At 40.7% G+C, this 25754-nt stretch overlaps 1 protein-coding gene across 2 annotated transcripts in view; it reads right to left on the reverse strand.

The window, feature by feature from the left end:
- The window catches only part of ift74 (intraflagellar transport 74), a 158565-nt gene extending 137187 nt beyond the window's left edge, over positions 1–21378 (reverse strand). The window contains exons 1-6 of one of the 2 annotated variants that reach the window (XM_039759704.1): positions 21241–21378; positions 13728–13839; positions 13212–13347; positions 10264–10312; positions 10068–10166; positions 7839–7899 (exon numbers count right to left, since the gene is read on the reverse strand). In XM_039759704.1, coding sequence (XP_039615638.1) covers positions 7839–7899; positions 10068–10166; positions 10264–10312; positions 13212–13347; positions 13728–13826 — 444 coding nt within the window. In that variant the 5' untranslated portion in view covers positions 13827–13839; positions 21241–21378. The remainder of the gene's footprint in view (positions 1–7838; positions 7900–10067; positions 10167–10263; positions 10313–13211; positions 13348–13727; positions 13840–21240) is intronic. The other variant, XM_039759705.1, reaches the window with a different exon arrangement.
- Between the last annotated feature and the right edge of the window lie 4376 nt (positions 21379–25754).

Genomic DNA, 25754 nt, shown 5'->3' on the forward strand with positions numbered 1-25754 from the left:
TGAGCCATAAGGCAAAGCTCTCAACTTACCAGTCGGTCTACGTTCCTACCCTCACCTATGGTCATGAGCTATGGGTAGTGACTAAAAGAATGAGATCATGAATACAAGCAGCTGAAATGAGTTTCCTCCGCAGGGTGTCTGGGCTTTCCATTAAAGATAGGGTGAGAAGCTCAGTCATCTGGGAGGGGCTCAGAGTAGAGCCGCTGCTCCTCCGCATCAAGAGGAGTCAGATGAGGTGGCTCGGGCATCTCATCAGGATGCCTCCTGGATTCCTCCCTGGTGAAGTGTTCCAGGCACATCCAACCGGGAGAAGGCCCCAGGGAAGACCCAGGACACACTGGAGGGACTATGTCTCTCGGCTGGCCTGGCAACGCCTTGGGATTCCCCCGGAAGAGCTAGAAGAAGTGGCCGAGGAGAGGGAAGTCTGGGCGGATGGACAGGAAAATTAGCCCTTTATGCAACGTTCTAGTCAAGAGTGTGGTATAAATACACGGCCTGCATTATAAATGTTAGCCCACGTTTTACATCTTTTCTGTAGGCAGGGAGTTGTGTCATTTTCTCTTGGTTTACTTAGGGAACTTTGGACAATTAGTTGCTGCAGGTTTGGCTGTTGTCTGTATGCCAGGAGGGGAAGTTCTGGAAATACATTATTCAGCGTTTTGTCATTGTTTATATATATATATATATATATATATATATAAACGTCCTCTGACTTTCAACTGTTTTTACTTTCAGTAAACTTAATGTGTAAATATTTGTATGAACAGTAAAAGAGTCAACACCATAAGACAAACTAAAAATGTTTCACAATGTGTCCCTGAATGAAGGGAGGCTCAAAATCAAAAGTACCAGTCAGTATGTGGTGTGGCCACCAGCTGCTTGAAGTACTGCAGTGCATCTCCTCCTCATGGACTGGACCAGATTTGTCAGTTCTTGCTGTGAGATGTTACCCCACTCTTCCACCAAGGCACCTGCAAGTTCCTGGACATTTCTGGGGGGAATGGCCTAGCCCTCACCCTGCGATCCAACAGGTCCCAGACGTGCTCAATGGGATTGAGATCCGGGCTCTTCCACTGCAAGGATGATCAGCTGTCCTTCCTGTCTCCCTGTAGCACTGTCTTAGGCGTCTCACAGTGCGGACATGGCAATTTATTGCCCTAGCCACATCAGCAGTCCTCATGCCTCCCTGCAGCATGCCTAATGCACGTTCACGCAGATGAGCAGGGACCCTGGGCATCTTTCACAGTCGGTAGACAAGTCTCTTTAGTGTCCTGCGTTTTTAGAATTGTGACCTTAAATGCCTACTTTCTGTAAGCTGTGAAGGTCTTAACGACCATTCCACAGGTGCATGTTAATTAATTGATTATGGTTAATTGAACATGCATGGAAAACATTGTTTAAACCCTTTACAATGAAGATCTGTAAAGTTACTTGGATTTTTAAGACATTATTGTTGAAATACACAGTCCTGAAAAGGACGTTTCTTTTTTTGCTGAGTATATATATATATATATATATATAGTAATCCCTCACTATATAGCGCTTCGACTTTCAGGCTTCACTCCATCATGGATTTTAAATGTAAGCATATCTAAATATATATCACGGATTTTTCGTTGGTTCACGGATTTCTGCGGACAATGGGTCTTTTAATTTATGCTACACGCTTCCTCAGTTTGTTTGCCCTGTTGATTTCATACAAGGGACGCTATTGGCGGATGGCTTAGAAGCTACCCAATCAGAGTATGTATTACATATTAAGTAAAACTCCTCAATGCTATAAGATATGCATCCCGCGCGGAGCTCGATTGTTTGCTTGTCTCTGCCTCTATCTCACCCTCTCTGACATTCTCTGCGCCTGACGGAGGGGCTGTGAGCAGAGGTGCTGTTTGCACAGAAGCTGTTTGCCTAGTGGATACGGACGCACCTCTAAGAAATGCCGCTTTATCGAGGTGCTTCCAAAAGCACACTTATTGATTTTTTGATGTTTGCTTTAATCTCGCTCTCTCTCTCTCTCTCTGACGTTCTCTGCGCCTGACGGAGGAGATGTGAGCAGAGGGGCTGTTTGCACAGAGGCCGTTTGCTTAGAAGATACTGACGCTCCTCTAAAAAATGCCGCGGCAAACTTAAAAGCACACGTATTCATTTTTTGATTGTTTGCTTTTCTTTGCGAGCTCTCTCTCTCTCTCTGAAATTCTCTGCTCCTGAAGAGAGGAAGATATGTTTGCATTCTTTTAATTGTGAGAAAGAACTGTCATCTCTGTCTTGTCATGGAGCACAGTTTAAACTTTTGACTAAAGGGTGTTACTTCATGTCTAGAGGGCTCTAATAATGTTAACAGTGTGGAAGAGTTTATAAGGGCTTAAAATATATAAAAATAACTATACAAACATATGGTTTGTACTTTGGGATTTTCACCTATCGCGGGGGGTTCTGGAACGCAACCCCCGCAATCAAGGAGGGATTACTGTATATTATATATATATATATAAGGCAAAGCCCTCACTGACTGACTCACTCACTGACTCATCACTAATTCTCCAACTTCCTGTGTGGTTGGAAGGCTGAAAATTTGGCAGGCTCATTCCTTACAGCTTACTTACAAAAGTTGGGCAGGTTTCATTTCGAAATTCTACGCATAATGGTCATAACTGGAACCTTTTTTTCTCCATATAATGTAATGGAATTGTAATGGCCGTGGGGGGCGGAATTTAGTGTGACATCATCAAGCCTCCCACGTAATCATGTGAACTGACTGTCAACGCATTACGTAGAAAACCAGTAAAAGCTCCAAAAAGCGCTGAAGAAAACATGCATTATACAATTGAGAAGGTATCGAAACAATAAGAAGCGAGCGAGTGACACATACTACCATATTCATGAGTGCTGCTACCTCGGAAAGAAAGCAAGGTGTAAACCTAAACTTTAAATTAAGTTCATAGACAGGCTGCCGCTGGCGTTTGTCATGCCCACGGGTAATGCGGGATACAAGTTTAATGAGAGGACGCAGGGTATATACGACAGTTTTGATCACTTTGTAAATAAGTTCAAATTGCAGGTGAAGGGCTGTGCTTATGCAAATTCCAAGAGACTGTTTGTGGGGGGATTGACAGTTAAGGCGGGTGGGGGAGTCACGTCATCATCTCCCCTCCCATTCACCTCATTTCGCTCTGAGCTGAGCTCCGCGGCTAACGCCGTCTTCCGAAGCATCTTCGTCACACTGCCACCAAATACTCACAGAAAAATCCACAAGTTAATACACATGCTGTCTCTAGAGTTTCTCCACACTAAATCCTCCAGGCACTACTTACAAAAGGTTACATTGACAATCGTGTTACGTTATTTTTAAAATGTTTTCTTTTCTTAGCACAAGCACAACTGAGAAGCTTCGATGCATGTGCTCCATAACACGTTAAAAAATAATGTATTTAATCAAACTTTGCATTACAAGCAAAGGGGAGCTTCTGTCAATGCATGATTTCCTGGTACACCGATTACATTGATCAGCGCTTCCCGATTCATTTTACCCTCGCACCCCCTTGGTTTGAGAAGAAGTATGAAAAAATATGAGGTTAACACAGAAAAACAGATCACCAATTGAAGCTTTATGAATAATCGATTCGCCGTCAATAATTGTTTTGGTAAAGCCATACTCAGTGTAATCCTCCTTCCATTTTATAATTTTTCCGCCACTAGCCATGATTAAATGAACAGTAAAAAAAGTAAGAGCGAGGGTGACTTATTTAGGCAGGCAGGCGACAGCTCAATAGCTCGAATTTGGATATAAGTAGGTTCTATTTAGTCGCCAGAAATATCTTTGGTAGGAATGGAAGTTGAATTTAGTCTTTAAATTTCAATGGTAAAGAAAAAGTTATGCAAAGATGACTAAATTTAACTATATAAAGTCAAAACTTGTATATATAAATTAATTCCCGAATATATAAAGTCAAAACTTGATTATATAAAGTCACTGTCGGAATAAATAAAGTCAAAACTTGAATATATAAAGTTAGCGTCGGTATATATAAAGTCAAAACTTGTTTCTGAATATATAAATTCAAAACTTGAATATATAAAGTCAAAACCTGAGTATATAAAGTCAGCGCTGGAATATCCATCCATTTCCCAACCCGTTGAATCCGACCACTGGGTCACGGGGGTCTGCTGGAGCCAATCCCAGCCAACACTGCGCACTGACGCTGACTTTATATATTCAAGTTTTGACTTTATATATTCTGGAATGACTATATATATTTAAGTTTTGACTTTATATATACCGACGCTGACTTTATATATTCAACTTTTGACTTTATATATACCGACGCTGACTTTATATATTCAAGTTTTGACTTTATATATTCTGACGCCGACTTTATATATTCAGAAAATCAATGTATTTGCCTGTTTGGCACCCCATAGTATATGTGTGTGTGTATACGTGTACACATGTATATATATATGTTAAATTTGAAATCAGGGGTTTGCCGCCAGCCATGACTTGTTTTGGGAGATAGTGTTTTCCCCATTTACAAATAGTATGAGCAGGCACCCCATTAATCAATGTGGCTGACAATTCTAATGAAGCAAGGCTGCCAAAAAAAGAGGGCTTCTGGACCAAGAAAGTGACTGGTTTGGGATTCTTCCATTAGGAAGCTATTAGCCATTTGGCTGATATTGTGGCAAATGAGATCCTGTTGATCATCGATGAGATGTTTCTGCACCTCACTTGAACACCAGCTGTCAATTCAGTTGACTGGACTGACTAGGAAAAGCACACACACCCCTGTCTACAGAAGGTCCTATGGTTAACAATGTGTATCTAAACAAAAAACCAAGCCATGAGGTCAAAGGAACTGTCTGCAGAGCCAAAAGACAGGATTGAGTCGAGGCACAGATCTGGGGAAGGGTACAAACAAATTTCTGCACTGTTGAAGGTTCTCAAGGGCACAGAGGCCTCCATAATTCCTATATTGAAAAGATGTTTGGAACTACCATGACTCTTCTGGCCACCTAACTGAAATGAGCACATGGGAGGGAAGAGCCTTGGTAAAAGAATTGACCAAGAATCTGGTGGTCATTCTGACTTGTGTGGAGATGGGAGAAACTTCTAGAAGGGCCACCATTACTGCAACGTTGTACCAATTTGGGTTTTGTGGCAGAGTGGCTACAAGGAAGCCTCCCCTCAGTAAAAGACTCATGAAAGTCCATTTAGAGTTTGTAAAAAGCCACCTAAAAGACCTGTGAGAAGCAATATTCTCTGGTCTGGTGAAACCATAACCAAACTGTTTGGTCTCAATTCTAAGCGTCATGTCTGGAGGAAACCAGGCACCTCTCATCCACTGTGCAATACAATCCGAAGGTGAAGCAGGATGGTGGCAGCATCATACTATGGATTGCGGTCTGGGAGACTAGTCAGGGTTGAAGGAAAGCCAAAGAGTGCAAACTGCAGAGATATCCTTAATGAAAACCTGCTCCAGAGTGGTCTGGACCTCAGACTGAGTCGAAGGTTCACTTTCTAACAGGACAATGTCCCTAAGCACAAATCAAAGGCAGTCCAGGAGTGGTTTAGTAACAACTCTCTGAGTGTCCTTTAAGTGGTCCTGCCACAGGCTGGACTTGAACCCAATCAGACATCTCTGGAAAGGCCTGAAAATTGCTGTCCACTTATGGCCTCCATCCGACCTGACAAAGCGTGAGAGGATCTGCATTATGCAGTTAAATGACCACCTCAATAAACCTGCTATTCTTGATAAGTTTCAGTTGGGTTTCAAAACAAATCACAGCACAGAAACTGCACTCGTTAAAGTAGTAAATGACTTGCGGGTAAATGCAGACAGACACCATTTATCTGTTATTATCCTCTTAGACCGGAGTGCCGCATTTGATACCATTCATCACAGTATTCTTAGAAATCGCTTTAGTCAGTGGGTGGGCCTCTCTGGCAGGGTCTTAAATTGGTTTGAGTCCTGGCAGGTAGAATATTCTTTGTTAGTTGTGGTAATTACAACTCAAAGACACCTGATATGGTGTTCCACAAGGCTCTATCCTGGGTCCGCTGCTCTTTTCGATTTACATGCTTCCGTTAGGTCAGATTATCTCGGGGCATAACGTGAGCTACCACAGCTATGCTGATGACACACAGCTGTATTTATCAATAGCACCTGATGACCCCGACTTTGCTGTTTCACTAACACAATGTCTTACTTGTGTTTCTGAGTGGATGAGTAGTAACTTTCTCAAGCTAAATAAAGATAAAACTGAAATTTTAGTGATTGGCAATAATGGTATATAATATAATGAGGTTATTAGAAATAAACTTGATGCATAAGGATTAAAAGTCAAGACAGAGGTAAAGAATTTAGGGGTAACTGTTGACTGTGACCTGAATTTTAAATCGCATATTAATCAGATCACTAGGACAGCATTTTTTCACTTAAGAAATATAACAAAAGTTAAGAGATCTTATATCACTGAAAGATGCTGAGAAATGAGTTCACGCTTTTGCTTTCAGTCGACTAGATTACTGTAACGCACTCCTCTCAGGACCTCCCAAAAAAAGACATAAATGGACTGCAACGAGTGCAGAGTGCAGCTGCTAGAATCCTAATTAGGAAAAGAAAATCCGAGCACATTTCTACAATTTTGATGTCACTACACTGGTTACCTGTGTCACTCAAAATTGACTTGAAAATACTGCTTATGGTTTACAAAGACTTCAATAATCTGCTCCATCTTATATATATCGGAGTGTCTGACACCTTACACTCGAAATCGTAACCTTAGATCTTCAAATGAGTGTCTACTTAGAATTCCAAGAGTTAAACTTAAAAGAAGTGGTGAGGCGGGCGGCCTTCTGCTGTTATGCACCTAAAATCTGGAATAGCCTGCCAGTAGGAATTTGCCAGGCTGAAACAGTGGAGCACTTTTAAAAACTGCTAAAAACACATTACTTTAACATGGCTTTCTCATAACTTCATTTTAATTTAATCCTGATGTTCCGTATATTCAATTAATTATCATTACTATTAATGGTGGCTCCAAAATCCATACTGACCTCTACTCTCTCTTCTGTTCTTTTTCCGGTTTTCTGTGGTGGCGACCTGCGCCACCACCACCTAATCAAAGCACCGTGATGTCCTTACATTGATGGATTAAAGGCCAGAAGTCCACATGACCGTCATCATCAAGTCCTTCCATGAGAAACCTGAATACAATGAGGACTGATCATTTATGTCAGGTAGAATGCCTAGAGGGGGCTGGGTGGTCTCGTGGCCTTGGAACCCCTGCAGATTTTATTTTTTCTCCAGCCGTCTGGAGTTTTTTTTTTGTTCTTTCTGTCCTCCCTGGCCATTTGACTTCTATTCTATGATAATTAGTTTTTCCATTTTTTAATTCTTACTTATTTTGTCTTTTTTCTCTTTCTTCATCATGTAAAGCACTTTGAGCAACATTATTTGTATGAAAACGTGCTATAGAAATAAAGGTTGTTGTTGTTGTTGCAGGGAAAAATGACGATTGATGCGTCAAACCCGAGAAGGCTCCAGGTTGGAATCGCAGCCATAACTAAGTACGGAGTAAAGGGTCTGTAATTGAGTTAGTGTGATATTTCAGTTTTTCATTTAAAAAAAAAAATGTAATCCTGTTTTTGCTTTGAATGTTGCTCCATGATGGAAAAAAAATAAATGTTAACAATTTTAGCACAAGGCTGCAACGTAACAGGGGGTCAGATTACCTTCTGAATGGACTGTGTGGATTAAGACAGCTTGAACGTGTTATTCTGTTCTCCAAGAAGTTGTTTACCACAAATTAGACTCAAATGCAGTTAACCTTAACCTTACCGTATTGTAGTCTGCTAGTTGACCTTGCAGATCCTTGATGACGCCAGCCAAAGCTTCCGCACTAAATGGGTAGAAAACCAAAAGAGTTTATTAGTGTTGGTCATTTAAATTATTATCAGCAAGAAAAATTGTTACTCCTTTAAAAATGGATAAAGATGAACAACGCAATGATGGGATTCATTCACCAGACTATAAAGTGTGGTTGTGGGCATAATGGTGGTGCAGTGCAGCCTGGGATTGGATTCCAGCCCAGACACGGCCTGTGTGGACTCCATGTGTTTCTTGAGATGTCTGTGTGGGTTTGCCACTCACATCCCAAAAATGATTGGTGTGAATAACTGTGGAAAATGAATGGTGGCCGGGACGCCCCTGTGATGGAAGGACCGAGGGGGAGAGGACATGCCCACAGCAATACCTCCCCCGGAACACGAGAGTGGGCGACCTCCCTGGATTGCATCAGGGCCATGGGCTAGGAGCTTGGAAGCTCAACCCTGCTGGGGTACGTGGCCACCACCAGGGGGCGCTTGAACACACCCAGAGCCCTGGACTGCAGCACTTCAGGGTGCCAGAAGAGAATCTGGGTGCACTTGGAGTGCTTCTGGGTGAAAGGAGGGCGCTTAACTCCGTTCGAAAAGCCAGAGTCGGGAGGTGGAGGAATGGAGGCGGCAGAGAGAGACAAAGAAAGAAAGAGAAAGGAAGAATAAGAGGAAAGAAAAAGGGACTGAACAATATTGATTCAGTGATTTGTGCATTGTGCGCCAAAAGGGGAGGAAAATAAAAGCCTATGCTTGGACTTGTGTCTTTGTGCCTGTCGGCCCCGCTTTACCACAAAGGATATGCCCTGTGAAAGGCTGACACCCTGTGCCCAGTGCTGCCAGGAATAACAGCAGCCTCAGGTGAGTCTAAACTAAGTAAGCCATAAATGAATGGACGGATACTACTTGTAAAGAAACCAGACAAGTATACATTAATAAAATGTCTGTCAAATCTCAGAGCCAGGGCATCCCAGCTAGAGATACTGGTCTTTAAGTCAACCACAGCTTAGCAAAGGCATTAATTGGGGGAACGTACAGGCAGTTTTGAATGAGCAAACTGGAGCACTCAACAGCGTGGATCAACAGTAAACAAAGCAGCAGAAAGTCAATGAACCAAAAAAAAAAAGTCACTGATACAGGAACATGTGCATAATGTGCCAACTCCACAAAGGAGAAGTCACTCTGTACTGTACATTCAAAGCCAAGGTTCAGGTTTAAACACAGTCCAGCAGCTGTGGGGCATCTGTTGGTGAAGAGAGATTCACAATCTTGACTTTACTGACGATGCTGTGATCTTTGCGGAGTCAATGGAGGCTCTGATTGGGGCGCTTGAAAGACTAAGTGAGGAATCTGAGGGTCTGGACTTGCGAGGGTCCTGATAAAAACCAAACAGCCAGGCCTTTAATGACCTCTTGGGCACGGCCATCAGCAGTGTTTCTGTCTGCAGAGAGAGTGTCGACCTCATCAAGAGGTTTACAGTGACATTTATGTGACTCATGTGAAGTCAGTAGACGGATTGGGAGAGCATGGGGGGTCATGAGGTCGCTGGAAAGGGGTGTGTGGTGCTCCCGATATCTATGCAAAAGGACGAAGGTCCAAGTCTTCAAGTCTTCAGAGTCCTGGTGCTTCCTTGTCTTGCTATATGATTGCGAGACATGGACGCTATCCAGTGACCGGAGATGAAGACTGGACTCCATCAGTTCTGTGTCATTCCGGAAGATCCTTGGGTATCACTGGTTTGACTTTGTGTTGCTCACAGAGTCCAGAATGAGGCACATGACCTGCATTGTAAGGGAGCATCAGTTACGGCACTACGGCCATGTGGCGCGTTTCCCCCAAGGGTGATCCAGCTCATAAGATCCTCATTGTTGGGGATCTGAGTGGCTGGACCAGGCCAAGGGGTCACCCACGTAACACCTGGCTGCGGCAGGCAGAGGGTCTTTTCTGGATGGTAGAACTGGACCGTATGTCTGCCTGGGGGGTTGCCAACCAGGATCCCGAGTTGTTTCGTTGTGTAGTGGATGAGGCAACGCGCTGTACCAGTTCACGCTCCCCAACTTGACTGGACTTGTTTAAATGCTTGAAGGGGCAATCATCACTCCAGCCCATAAGCGGACAAGCACTTGTCATCTTAAAATGGACTATAAATAAAAAAGCAGCCTGAGTATTATGCGGCAGAATCACAAGGCGATACCTTTTCTCATACGACAGATACACCGAGTTTTCTTGATTGAATGTGTCTATTTCTTTCTGAAGTCTGCTGATCTCCGTCGTCAATTCATTTATCTTGCTCCTGATGAAAGAAAACAAGAAGGTGCAGGAAAATTTAAAAGGCTTAAAACAGAATTTGATATTCACAATCCAAAGTGACAAGCACTGAATTCACTCACCTGAGAAGACCAAGGTAATAGGACTTGTCCATTATTTGTCTCTGAGGTCCTAAAATAAAAAAAAAAGAAGATATTTAATAAAATATAGACAATGTTCTGTGGTGGGCTGGCGCCCTGCCCGGGGTTTGTTTCCTGCCTTGCGCCCTGTGCTGGCTGGGATTGGCTCCAGCAGACCCCCCGTGACCCTGTAGTTAGGATATAGCGGGTTGGATAATGGATGGATGGATGGATGGATAGACAATGTTTTTTGATATACTTTATTAATCCACAAAGGGAAATGGCCTTTTCACGTGACCATATGAGGTCATAGTGTAGGGTCAGTCATTCTACAGAGCCCCAGAGCAAGTTTTAGGTGAAGGGCCTTGCTCAAGGGCCCAACGGAGTAGGATCCCCAATTTACTCAGCCAGTTAACTTTATTTTAAAAACGGAATAAACTCAGAACTGTCTTTCCGCAACTGGAAATGCTGAAGTTCATGACGAGCAGGACAATGTTTATACTGCTGCCTTATAGATCCATCTGTTACCCAGTTATCCATCTGGGGTTTGCATGTGTTCCCTGAACCAATGTGGGTTTTTTGCCAGTTGTTCTAGTTTTCTCTTTCACATCCTCAAAGATGAAAATATTAGATAGATTGTGTGTCGTTAGGTATCATCTGGCATCGCAGATAGATAGATAGATAGATAGATAGATAGATAATAACTAATCCATTGACAGGAAAAGAGGCCTTAAGGATGAAGGGAATCAATGAAGTTGGCTTTCCTGGAGCCAATACTCCTCCGATATGCTAGAGGGCAGCATTCTTGTGTCTCTGCCTTCTTCTTTTCAAACCAAGCATGCTGGGAAGTGTAGTCCAGTGGTATAGCTCTGGTGTATTCTATGCCTAATACTAGGGGGAGCTGCAGGGAGGGGCCATCCCTGGCTTCTAGAGACTTCAGCCTGACCCGGAAGTACTTCCATCGGACTGTGGACAAACACCAGAAGTACACCAGGGATCCAGTTTAAAGACGGACTTCTCTGCTTTGCCTCATGGAGTCGGAAGGTAGAGGACAACACTTGCTAGAGGAAGAGGGCTTGGGAGAAGAGGAGAGAAAGGAAGGATTCACCATCCATTTACATTCTGTGCTGTATGGAAGAATAATGTCCTTTATTTAAACCTGTGACTGTGTGTGTGTAAGTTGTGTCTGAGGTTTGGGGCTCCATATGGTATGTATTGAAATAAATGTAATAATGATTGGTAGTATTCCCAGGCAGCAGGGGACGCCACAGTGGGGTAGAGAGATATCTTGGACAAGTGGTTACAGAAAAACGTTCTTAGTAAAAAGACTACTGTGCAGTTAACATGACTTCTGGCCTCAGTGTCTGTCATTGAATAAAAGCCTCAATTGACCTAATATAACACCATAGCGCCCCATGTCTTTTACAACTGGCAAATCGAAACTGTCAGCATTTGTGTAAATACATTCTACAACTGACTGGTGGCCCATTCATTGCTGCCTCCACTTAGGCTCTGGATTGTGGGTCTGAGACTCTTGTATTATATGTGATATGTTATGAAGTTAATGGTGTATATTTCAAGCCAATAGAGGGTGCTGTAGAGTAAACAAATTACATTTAGCAATATTTTAAACAGACCTGTTCAAAATCCAGATGGAGGCTAAAGTGTATTCTGTAAGTATTGGACAAAACAAAGAACCAACTCAGGAAGTCAGTCCTCCACAGACCAGTAACCTGATGTTGTGTGTAAATGTCTCATTACTCCACTAAATGGACAATAAAATTGTTGGGGAAGTCTTCAGGTGACTATATAATAATAACAGCAAAATTATCCTTAAAATATTAAAGATGAAAATGGAAAAAAAAAAGATTAATTAAATCAATCCATTGCCAAATCCACTACACCCAGTTTAAAGTTCCTGGGAACACAGTCTGTAGTGACAACAGGCAGGAACCAAAACTGGATGGGTTACCAGTTCATTGCACATGATTAGTTCTCTCAGACCAACAGTGCTGGGCATCTTAAATGATTAAAATGATTTGAGGGGGCCGTCCTGACAGGAAGTAATCACTCATTTTATAAACCAACATATTCCAAAAAAGTGTCATGTGGAGCCAGAGCTTATCCTAACAGCATACGGCACCGGGCAGGAACCGACCCAGGATGGGATGTCATGTACACATCTCCAGTACCTGAAGAAAAACACACACACACAGAAAGACATATGAAGGAGGCACTAACAGAGGGCAGCTGGGTGGGGATTTGAACCCAAGACTCTGAAAGTGATAGATACTGTAGATAGACATGAAAGGAACTATATGATAGATAGATAGATAGATAGATAGATAGATAGATAGATAGATAGATAGATAGATAGATAGATAGATAGATAGATAGATAGATAGATGTGAAAGGCACTATATGATAGATAGATAGATAGATGTGAAAGGCACTATATGATAGATAGATAGATAGATAGATGTGAAAGGCACTATATGATAGATAGATAGATAGATAGATAGATAGATAGATAGATAGATAGATAGATAGATAGATAGAAAGAAAGAACTTAATTTTAATAAAAAAATAACCTTAAGTAGGTACACTGAGGTTGTAATCTTACAGTCCAACACAGGTTATGTAGATGGTACATATAATAATGCCAGTGCAATGGGAATTGTGCAAATCACATTAATACCAAAGCGACAGGTAGCACATAATAATAAAGTGACAGATATTAAAATGACAAAATTAAAATAAAAAGTAAAATAAAGTGACATGGCTTATGCTAACAGGATAAAATTTTAAAGGGGAACCAGTATATCAATACATTACCTTAAATCTATGCATTTCTTAAAGATGTCTCTTCACTGAAGTGCTTAATCCAAATATGAAACAAATATGAACTTTCCTTAGTATTTCAATAATCAAGATTATAATAAACAACCAACCTTTCATCCCAGTCCTCATGCCGCTTAGACCCTGCTGAGTAACAGGACGATCTGCAACTTTAATTTGTGCAGAAAGGACACCTCCCGGAGCCACTGAGCTACCTCGAGTCCCTGGACGCCCGGTGCCTGGTGGAGCCTTAAAGAAACAAAATGGGGAAAATATCAAATGCAGCTGTAATTTCCAGTGTTCTATTAAATGGTTAACACACAATTCTTTACATCTCACTTTTTATTGTTCAGGACTAAGAGGGTTGGAAAATGACTGACTGACTGACTGACTGACTTTCTATCTTTTATTTTCTATCTATCTATCTTACTTAATTTTTATTTACCTATGCATAGTATAATATAATTATTTACCTGTCTTGCACTTGTCCTGTGTTTATGTATATGTTACACCACCATTTGGGATTGTTATTTCATGGCACTGTAAGATGTTGTGCAGTGTATGAATAGTGTGACAATAAACTCACTTTACACTTGACACTCAATGTGGGAAAATATAGCAGTACTTACCCCTGTTGTCACTCTGATTGCTGTGGTAGGGGGCCTCAAAGCTGCCACTGGTCCACCCCTCGTCATCGGTCGCCCTGATGGAGGCCTCTGAGTAGCCATTTTCACAGAAATCCTGAACAGAAAAATCAGAATAAAGTCTGATAATGCACTACATGATAAACATTCCTTTGCATACAGTAGTTCTATACAACGTCTACACACCATTTTATATATAAAAATAATAAACTGGAGAAACAGTTGGAAACTAAGAAAAGCTGATGTGGACAGTGACGTCCTTCACATCTTTGTCAAATCTGTCATGGCCAGTGCAATTTTCTATGCTGTGTCCTGCACTGTTGAAAGAATTCTGCTGGATCCACTTTATCAACGCCTTCGAGGATTTTGAAGACCTGGATTAGGTTACCCAAGCTGCCTCTTCTGCTCGAGACTAAACAGGTTTCATTTTCTGACTCTGCTGCAGTACTGGGTTGGTTGCTCTCCTCTGCACAGCCTCAAGTGCTGCTCTGTCTTTCTTAAGCTGTGGGGACCAGAGCTGCACACAATGTGGTCTCACTAGGATATTACAGTATATAGTTAAAATATACTGTCCATATAGATACAATTTTAGCGTAGTTGGCAAAATCAGGCGGGCGGATAGATAGATAGATAGATAGATAGATAGATAGATAGATAGATAGATAGATAGATAGATAGATAGATAGATAGATAGATAGATAGATAGATAGATAGATAGATAGATAGATAGATAGATAGATAGATAGATAGATAGATAGATAGATAGATAGATAGATAGATAGATAGATATGAAAAGCCCTATATAAGAAGAGCAGGCCTTTCAGCCCAAGAAAGTCCGCCAGTCCTGCTGTCTACCACACTACCTGGTCACTTATTCTCTGTGTAAATAAAACTTACTAATGTTTGTGCAAAATTTACCCTTCACAATTTTCTAATTGTGTCCCCTTGTTCGTGAAAAACTCATTTTAAAATGACAATCTCAATCCACTGAATTAATTTTCTTCATAATTTTAAACACTGTCACCTGTCCTGTCAGCTTACTACTGAAGAGTGTGTCTGTAGTTGAGGTGTGGGCTTGGTGTACATCAGCTCTTTTAATCTTTCCTCCTAACTCATCGCCTGTAGCTCTGAATCAGCCTAGTCGCTCTTCTCTGGACCTTCTCTAGTGCTGTTATGTCCTTTTTGTAGCCTGGAGACCCAAACTGCATCACAGGACTCCAGATGAGGCCTCACCAGTGCATTATAAAGGTTGAGCAGAACCTCCTGTGACTTGTACTGCACACATCAAGGCGCTATATAACCTGACATTCTGTGAGCCTTCTTAATGGCTTCTGAACACTGGCTGGCTGTCGATAGCTTAGAGTCCACTATGACTCCTAACTCCTTCTCAGAAGGTGGACTCTCGATTTTCACACCACCCAATTTGTATTCAAACCTCACATTTTTACTTCCTATGTGTAATTCTTTACATTTACTGACATTCAATTTCATCGTCCACAAAGTCTGTATGCTATCCAAGTCTTAAGGTGATGATTTAACGGATTCCAAATTATCTTCCAATCCACATATCTTGGTATCATCTGAAAACTTAACCAGCTTGTTACTTATAATCCTATCTAAATCATTTATCTCTTGTGGACGCGGCCCGGACACAGACAGGCGGACATGTTGTAATTCACCACCACACGTTTATTTACACAATTATTTACACACAAAGTCAATTGCACAAACCCCAAAGTAACAGTCCTGGCCACAAATGCCTTCTACGGGCCACCTCCACACTCTCCTCATGCCTCGTCCTGCTTCCACCCGACTCCAGCCCTGAATGAAGGGAGACGGCCCCTTTTATGCAATTCCCGGATGAGCCCCAGGTGTTCCCGACATTCCTCCCTTGGCCACGCCCCAGCGTGGCGGAAGTGCCGGCTGTCCTCCCGGCAGCTCTCCGGGTGCCGTCTTAAATCTTCCCCCCAGCACTTCCTGGTGTGGCGGAAGTGCTGGGGTAACAGGTCCCCAAGGCATTGGGGCGCCTCCTGGCGGTGACCATGGGCCCCTACAGGGTGGAGCTTCCATACCCTGTACCCGTGGCCCCCAGAGCAACCAGGAAGGCGACCCCCACGTGATCCAGGGTGGGCACAGACCCACATCCGGTCCCTCATGGCAGTGAGACAAAAGGACATCTGCTGTATGGGCTTTTAAACGTTTGTAGCACTACACGACATGTACAGTGGTGTGAAAAACTATTTGCCCCCTTCCTGATTTTCTATTCTTTTGCATGTTTGTCACACAAAATCATCAAACACATTTAACCATTAGTCAAATATAACACAAGTAAACACAAAATGCAGTTTTTAAATTATGGTTTTTATTAAAAATCCAAACCTACATGGCCCTGTGTGAAAAAGTAATTGCCCCCTTGTTAAAAAATAACCTACCTGTGGTGTATCACACCTGAGTTCAATTTCCGTAGCCACCCCCAGGCCTGATTACTGCCACACCTGTTTCAATCAAGAAATCACTTCAACAGGAGCTGCCTGACACAGAGAAGTAGACCAAAAGCACCTCAAAAGCTAGACATCATGCCAAGATCCAAAGAAATTCAGGAACAAATGAGAACAGAAGTAATTGAGATCTATCAGTCTGGTAAAGGTTATAAAGCCATTTCTAAAGCTTTGGGACTCCAGCGAACCACAGTGAGAGCCATTATCCACAAATGGCAAAAACATGGAACAGTGGTGAACCTTCCCAGGAGTGGCCGGCCGACCAAAATTACCCCAAGAGCGCAGAGACGACTCATCCGAGAGGTCACAAAAGACCCCAGGACAACGTCTAAAGAACTGCAGGCCTCACTTGCCTCAATTAAGGTCAGTGTTCACGACTCCACCATAAGAAAGAGACTGGGCAAAAACGGCCTGCATGGCAGATTTCCAAGACGCAAACCACTGTTAAGCAAAAAGAACATTAGGGCTCGTCTCAATTTTGCTAAGAAACATCTCAATGATTGCCAAGACTTTTGGGAAAATACCTTGTGGACTGATGAGACAAAAGTTGAACTTTTTGGAAGGCAAATGTCCCGTTACATCTGGCGTCAGAGGAACACAGCATTTCAGAAAAAGGACATCATTGCAACTGTAAAATATGGTGGTGGTAGTGTGATGGTCTGGGGTTGTTTTGCTGCTTCAGGACCTGGAAGGCTTGCTGTGATAGATGGAACCATGAATTCTACTGTCTACCAAAAAATCCTGAAGGAGAATGTCTGGCCATCTGTTCGTCAACTCAAGCTGAAGCGATCTTGGGTGCTGCAACAGGACAATGACCCAAAACACACCAGCAAATCCACCTCTGAATGGCTGAAGAAAACCAAAATGAAGACTTTGGAGTGGCCTAGTCAAAGTCCTGACCTGAATCCAATTGAGATGCTATGGCATGACCTTAAAAAGGCGGTTCATGGTAGAAAACCCTCAAATAAAGCTGAATTACAACAATTCTGCAAAGATGAGTGGGCCACAATTCCTCCAGAGCGCTGTAAAAGACTCATTGCAAGTTATCGCAAACGCTTGATTACAGTTATTGCTGCTAAGGGTGGCCCAAGCAGTTATTAGGTTCAGGGGCAATTACTTTTTCACACAGGGCCATGTAGGTTTGGATTTTTTTTCTCCCTAAATAATAAAAACCATCATTTAAAAACTGCATTTTGTGTTTACTTGTGTTATATTTGACTAAAGGTTAAATGTGTTTGATGATCAGAAACATTTTGTGTGACAAACATGCAAAAGAATAAGAAATCAGGAAGGGGGCAAATAGTTTTTCACACCACTGTAGATCATGTGGCACAGCAGCAGCAGCAATCCAGCAGCAAAGTGGAGGTAAAAAAAAATTTATTTGTTTCCCGTTGTATCACCGTTTAAGAGGGGGTTTTGGAGGAGCAACCGCATCTCTTTAACGTGCATTCAGCCCCCCTCTTCACAAGACGGGAAGTGCGCCCCCTCGGGGGTGAGCAAAGCGAGCAGGGGGCAAAGCTTCCTAGTATATATTAAAAATAGCAGCGGCCAAACCACTGACCCCTGCTGTTCACCTCAGCCAATTCTGATGAGGTTCCTCGCCCCATCACCCTTCTTCTTTCTGTGTCCGAGTCAATTCTGCCCCCATCTACACACCACACCTTGAACTCCCACTTCTTTTAATTTGATGCCCACCCTCTCATGTGGCACCTTATCAAATGTGTTTTGAAAGTCCGAATAAATCATCCCATAAGCTCCGCTTTAATCGTATCCTTTTGTTGCTCCCTCATAGAATTCCAGCCTGTTAGTAAAACGTGACCTCCCTCCCTCCCCTGACTCCATGCTGACTGTTCCTAATAACTCCTGTACTTATCATGTGTTGCTCAATCTTATCCTTAATAATTCCTTCCATTAATTTTCCTGTGATGGACATTAAGCTTACTGGCCTATAGTTGCTTGTATCTGCCCGGTCACCAGTGATTTCCTAAAAAAATATGAATCAAGGGTGTAACAGTCCGCTGCCGCTATGATTGACACCGTCAAGATGACGGTGATTTATTTATTTTTATATAGGATCCCAGGGACGCTCCCAGCCTTGGCCCGACCCACACACACTCACAAACAGAGACAAAATAAAGCACACTGGGAACTAACCGCAATTAAAGAATATAATGAAATTCAATAATATAAATGAAAACTATAACACCACCCCAGTACCCCTATGGCGATATTACATTAAACACAAAAACACAACTCCACATAGCAGTCCATTGAAAACCACACCGGATGTAATGAGAGATGACGAGAGTAAGTCCAGAGATCTGTATGTTGAAAGGGAATGAAAAAGCAGTCCTACCAGTAGGTACTGTAAGGATGAAGACAGATGGATGGTTCAGCTCCTACACTTGCATGAAAGCCATGAATCCACAATCAGTCCTCAGCACACAGAAGACGATCCAGACCTCAACAACGAATACAATCCAGGACACAGCGACTAAATATGGCTTAATTGACAGAAGGCAGTCCGACAGGTAAACGAAATACAAAATACAACAACAAAAAAACACGTCTCCCTCTTTCAGACATCTGCCCTCCTTTTAAACCCCTCTGACCACATTTGACCACAAGAGCCCCGGCAGGGACTGCTGGGAGATGTAGTTTCAACTACTAGTAGCACTGCCACAAGGGTTTATATCTGTACTCGCTAACCTCCTTAAGAACTCGAGGGTAAATATTATCTGGTCCTGGCGATTTGTTTGATTTCAGCCTATTTAATCTGAGCAGCTTTTCTCTCTCTCTACAATTTCCAAATCAATCAGTACCTCTACATACAACTCCAACTTACTGTACCTTATTTTGGATACTTCTAGCATTAAGGCAAGTTCATTTTAATGTGTTACTCCTTTTACTTTTATATTTAAACGTTGGGTTAGAAATTACAATTACTATGCATTTTTATTTTTACAGAAGCTCAAGAAAAGAAAATTATAATAATTTTATACCCACTCTTTAGACAGCATCCTATGCCCAGATCCTTCTGTATCCAGGGGACCTCCTGCCATTTTTCATGCCTATTTGCCACCTGGGCCTCCTGACCAGGCAGGAAGTCCATTCTGGTAGGTACGCTAGACCCTGCATGCCATCCTTTACAACTCTTAAATCCTTTTCAGAGGTGGCCTCCTCTCTCATTGTCTTTATATATAATACGCTACTGCACTTGTCCATTTGTCTGTCCAGGATTTGAAACAACCTCGTAGCTCACAAACCGTTTGACCTGACATTTGGTACACAAACACTATGTGACGTCTACTATCCGCTTTCGGAGTGATGAAGGACCTCCAAGGTTATTCCTCTTTTGATTTTTATTTTACTTTACTGTAGAATAAACTCTTGTCAGCGGGCAGCAGGGTAGCCGTGCGGCGCATGCGTATGGGCGCCGTTCTCATCCCTACCACCTTCGCCGTCACTTCCCCAACCTCTTCATATCTTAAATCATTCCTGAGGCAGATTGAAGACTTAAGTGCCATCTTAAATGAAAAATTAAGAAAAATGTACTAAGTAATTGCAACACAAACACTGGCTTAATCAGTTTTAATGCGAGAGGATGCCAACAGAAGAAGAGAAGAAGCGGGCCACTAGAGCGGAGAAAAGAAGAGCTGCTCAAACAGCAGCAAGCGCATCAACCTCTAAGCAAACAAATGGTAAACATACAGAGAAAGAGTCTGAAAACTAGGAATGTTCAAGTCAAGTGGATTCACTGCACGTTATTCATTACTGGTGTATTTCTAATTGACTTTCCTGTTACCCATGTGTAGCACTTTGTTATCCAGAGAGTCTGGCAAGATCAGATGTTTTGCGCCCTGTGTTGGCTGGGATCGGCTCCAGCAGGCGCCCGTGACCCTGTAGTTAGGAAATAGCGGGTTGGATAATGGACAGATGGATGGCTGGATGGATATTTTTTCACAGGTGGCACACATGCAGGTGATGTGACTTGTTCAAGGAGGGATTGAACTGGAAATCTTGGGAATTTCAGATCAAGAGCCTTAGGTATTACACAATAATGCCCAATGACATTGCACTGCATTTAAAATAACAAATTTTCTATATAATATTCATCATAAAATGGGTTATATAATTGAAAGCTTGATCACATTTCTGAGAATCTGTCAGATTAACTACCCAAATCCAGGTGCTCAAAGCTTATAGAGACATATCCAAAAAGACTTAAAGCTGGAACTGCAGGTGTGAATACTTAAAGAAATGGCAGCCTTTAGTTTTTGACTACTATGTTTTCAATTTGTCATTATACATTATCGGAGAGTAGACTGATGGGGTAAATGACAAATTTATCGATTTAAAATTAAATCTACAACATAATAAATTTTGCATAAAGTGAGGGAGTCTGAATACTTTTCTCAATCCATTGCATACCATACGTGAACTCCACGCAGGGTGCAGCACCCTTCTCGTTACATTTCCACTCCAAACAAAACTCATTGTAATCAGCATGAAAAGAGAAGAACGCTCGGCGATCCTCTCTGCATGTGCTTGTGTGCATTTCTGTTATTGATCAGGCAGAGCTTATATAATAATAATTCATTACATTTATATAGCGCTCTTCTCAGTACTCAAATGAAAAGAAGTATTGTAATGACAGCTGTGCAATAAACAAAAGATTCTAACGAGCTACACACGTATTTAAACAAAAAGTCTGCTTTATTCTGTTAATGTTTGCTATATCGTGATCGCGATGTCATAAATAGTATCCACAAACGGGATTTAATTAATCTAAACTCCAGTATTCCTGCATCGTGGATCGTAAATTAATTATCGAAGTCAACCGGCACAATCAGATCTGACATACCCAAAGGAACACAAACGCGTTTAGGAAAAAGTTCGCGTTTGTCTTATCAGCACGCTAATACACATTTAGACAACATACACAAGAACTGTCATGGAGTGATGGTGAGAATGAAAAAGAAACAATTACTCTTGCTCACCTTGATCGGATCAATAGCTATATTTTTCCAGAACTCTGTAACTCCGACTCTGTAACTAAGCAACCAGACGTAGTTTCTCGCGATATTTCTAGCCAAACAATATGAACGCTTGCTTCCTCCGGATGTTGTTGCTATAACACTCGCCGTCACACGCACATGCGTGCGCAGGGTCTGTGGAACGCCTCGATCTACGGTGCGCCGTTTGGACCAAATAGGATTTTCTGGTATTGCAGGTTGGGGGAACTGAGCTAAACCACACGTTGGTGGGTTACAGTTCCTGCTCTTATGACCCTATACAATGAGTAAACTACCTATAAAGTTGTCTGCTTTTCATAAACAAGTTTTGTTGGGTTGGCTTTTGATTTACAAACATAATTTTTGTCCGCATAGTTTTTTTTTTTCTATGGAACAATCAACACATTGCTTATAAAGGAAAAACATTATTCTAAATGGTTTAATAACAATACATTATTGGTTTACCATTTATTTGATAATAATCATACGATTGCCTATTCTGATTTTTGTTTAACATTTGGTAATATTTCTTCAATAAGAGAATATAAAAAATGGTTTGTGACAATATCCCAGATGGCTTTATTTCATTAATTAAAAGCAGTCACACCATGATAGACAGTCAGTCAGTCAGTCAGTAATTTTCCAACCCGCTATAGCCTAACACAGGGTCACGGGGGTCTGCTGGAGTCAATCCCAGCCAGCACCGAGCGCAAGGCAGGAACACTATATTTTCAACTTAATTATTATACTCGTTAAATACGCAAGATGAGACTCTCCAGAAGGATGACATCATTTATAGCTTTTGTACGCAATGACTTATTGAATTATTCCACTACTTTAATTAGTTCGCGATCGCGACAAAACAGTTAAATAAGGCTATTGCTTTGTTAAGGCTTTTCAGCTTCATTTAATGTAAATATTTTATTGTAATGGCTACCTTCTTATGTTTTTTTTAATTCTATGTTTAAAAATGTTGGAATATCCATGTTATACGTTTTGAATGTTCAAAGTATTTAATAAAACTTAATTTCTGGGGAAAAATAGCTAAACTATTTTAAAGAAACCTATTTTTTTGTAAACACGTTAATATTTGTGTGTGTGTGTGTGTGTGTGTGTGTGTGTGTGTGTGTGTGTGTGTGTGTGTGTGTTCACTCTATTTTGAGGGTACCCTGTAAAGGATGGGCATCTCGTCCAGGGTGTGTGCCTTCAGGATACGCTCTGCCTACCATGTTCGCCAAGTTTACAAGTCGGAAACTGATGATGGATGTCGGAATTGTATTTTTGTCTGAAACGTCTACCAAAAACACGTATGTTTTCCCTTTCGACTTTACAGGTAGTAAGACAAAGCTGTTACCCAAAACCCAGAAAAAAAGAAAGAAAGACCCGATGGCTTGCTTGACGTTAATCGTGACCTTAATGCGTGTGACTAACGCAAATTCCAACGAGCGCATTGTCTTAACTTTCATTCAAATGTTTCAGAAAATGGTTGCCAAATCCTTTCGGTTTACATTGAATTTTAATCAATCAGAGTGGCACATCATTTGAGCAATTTGTTTACTTTAATCTAATTTGTTTGAGGTTTACGTTTTTCTAATGATATGGACAACAGAAAAAAACACAAGTTTGAAACAAAGCCATCAGATTATTTGCTTTTAAACAGACTTATAGTCTGTTGTCATTAGTCATCTATTTTAAGTTAATGTTACTCAAAATGTAACACCTTTTGTATACTCAAATGATATTCATATTTTTGTAATACACAGTTATATCAAATTGGTTTAACCTAAAAAACAAGTTTATGTACACTTTAGGATTCAAAAATGGCACTTTACTGGGTGGTGTGGTTCTTTGTAGTACCACTGCTTGACAAAGAGCAATTTCATTCTGTGAAGGGTTCTTTGAATATGAAATCAGCTCTTTGGGCTTTGAAAAGGTTCCTAATATGTGGATAAAAAAGAAAACCTTTAATGTACTGCAACATAGGACACCAATATCAAGAAATCCTGAACTCAGCCTGTGTTACTGTATGTAGCGAAAGGTATTTCACAAATCTATCATCATCTATTTGTGGTTATTTTATTGGGTCTGTTATGGATTTAAATAAAAGGTATTTCTGGAACCTTCATGCATGACTGGTACTTTTGAGAAGCAAAAATGGTTGCCCTGTGGCATCACACTAAAGAAACATTTCTGCCACAGTTATTTTTAGGAGTGTACATGATTATCCTATATTTTTGCCAAATGCTGTGGGTTGTGCTAGGTTGTAGAAGATGATTTATGTTTTCCTTTTATTTAATACACTGGAAAATAAAATGTTATTTATTTATTATATAGTGCATTTCATATCTATATTTACAGTATATCTATCAATCACATAATGCCTTTCATATATTATATAGTGCTTTTCATATCTGTTATATAGTGCCTTTTAAATCTATCATATAGCAGATTTCATATCTACCTGACAATCATATAGTGCCTTTCACATCTATCTATCTATCTTGCCAACTACGCTAAAATATCTATCTATCTATCTATCTATCATATAGTGCCTTTCACATCTATCTATCTATCTATCTATCTATCTATCTATCTATCTATCTATCTGTTATATAGTGCCTTTCACATCTATCTATCTATCTATCTATCTATCTATCTATCTATCTATCTATCTATCTATCTAATGTAATGCCTTTTGTAAGTATATATTATATAATCCATTTCAAATCTATTATAATTTTTCATATCTTATCAATCATATAATGCCTTTCATACCTGTTATATAGTCCCTTTCCTATCTATCATTTAGTGCCTTTCATATCTACCTGACAATTCTATAGTGCCTCTCAAGTCTATCATATAATGCCTATTGTAACAATCATACAGTGCCTTTCATAGCTGTCTATATAGCAACTTTCATATATATCATATACTGCCCTTTATATCTGTCTTTCAACCTGTCTGTATATCTATTATATAATGCCATTTATATCATGAATATATTATATAGTCCTTGTCAAATCTATTGCATAGTTTCTTTCATATCTGTCTAACTATCATGTAGTGCTTTTCATATCATTCTTCCGATCTGTTTTTTTCAATTATATATATTCCCTTTCTTATCTATCTATCTAGTGCCTTTCATATCTATCTATCTATCTATCTATCTATCTATCTATCTATCTATCTATCTATCTAGTGCCTTTCATATCTATCTATCTAGTGCCTTTCATATTTCTATCTATCTATCTAGTGCCTTTCATATCTATCTATCTATCTAGTGCCTTTCATATCTATATATCTAGTGCCTTTCATATCTATATATCTAGTGCCTTTCATATCTATCTATCTAGTGCCTTTCATATTTCTATCTATCTAGTGCCTTTCATATCTATCTATCTATCTATCTAGTGCCTTTCATATCTATATATCTAGTGCCTTTCATATCTATCTATCTATCTATCTAGTGCCTTTCATATCTATCTATCTAGTGCCTTTCATATCTATCTATCTATCTATCTATCTATCTATCTAACTTGTTGCCCACCCTTCATCACAAAAGCAAATTTTATTTTTAGTGACAACCATGAAAGACAACGCTGAAAGTGCAACCAATGAAAGCAAAACATGTCCTTTAAAGTAAAATATAATACCGATACAGTCCTAGATAAGAAAATGTTATATATTATTTATTACTTGTGTTAATATAGTGTAAATGGTGGATTTGAATAAAAACCATTCGAATGTTAAGCACCCCTAACAGAGCTGGCTAGGTTTAAATAATAGTGAGTTGCGTTAAACTTCTTTTTTAGAATGATTAAAGTCATGTGCATGTGGCTTAATTAATAATTTAATATAAAATAAGTATGTTTAGTTAGCACGTTATTTGTATGTTTGATATGTTTAATACAAATGTGAGGAAAAAGTCACATAATTACAATTCAGCGGTTCCAAATACTTGTTTTTGTGAGTAAATACTGTCATTACTTGCACATCCTCATTGTCAATATAAATTCCTCACAGCAATGGAAGCGAACCCGGGACGGGAAGTCGAGCCCCACGCTGCGATGCTCTCCTAAACGAATTAAGACGGGAGGTCCTGCCTTGCGCCCTGTGTTTCCTTGAGTGAGCTCCAGTCGTCCTGCCATAAATAAACGGATCAGGAAGATGGATGGATGCATGGGTGATGGGATCGCGGTGCAGTGAATAAGTTGGTGAATAAGCTACAACAGTAGTGCGAAGTCATCTCCTTCATTTAATTTGCCCAATCGCACGTTATCCATGTCGTACCGAAATGTTTCCCAGGTTAGTAAACAGCCTCGTTTCAAAAGAAAGCCTCCAAAATCATTCAGGCGGAATTGCCATTCCAAGTGTACACGTGTTTTTTTTTTTTTATTCCTCTCCAGGTCATTCAGCTAACTTCAGAAAGGTTCGTTTCACCTCTAAAACTAGAATTCGAATTCCATCCCTGTACTTTGCCGTCTCTGTCCCATCGCCCC

The sequence above is a fragment of the Polypterus senegalus genome, chromosome 7 (genome assembly GCF_016835505.1).
Source record: "Polypterus senegalus isolate Bchr_013 chromosome 7, ASM1683550v1, whole genome shotgun sequence".
Taxonomy (NCBI): Eukaryota; Metazoa; Chordata; class Cladistia; order Polypteriformes; family Polypteridae; genus Polypterus; species Polypterus senegalus.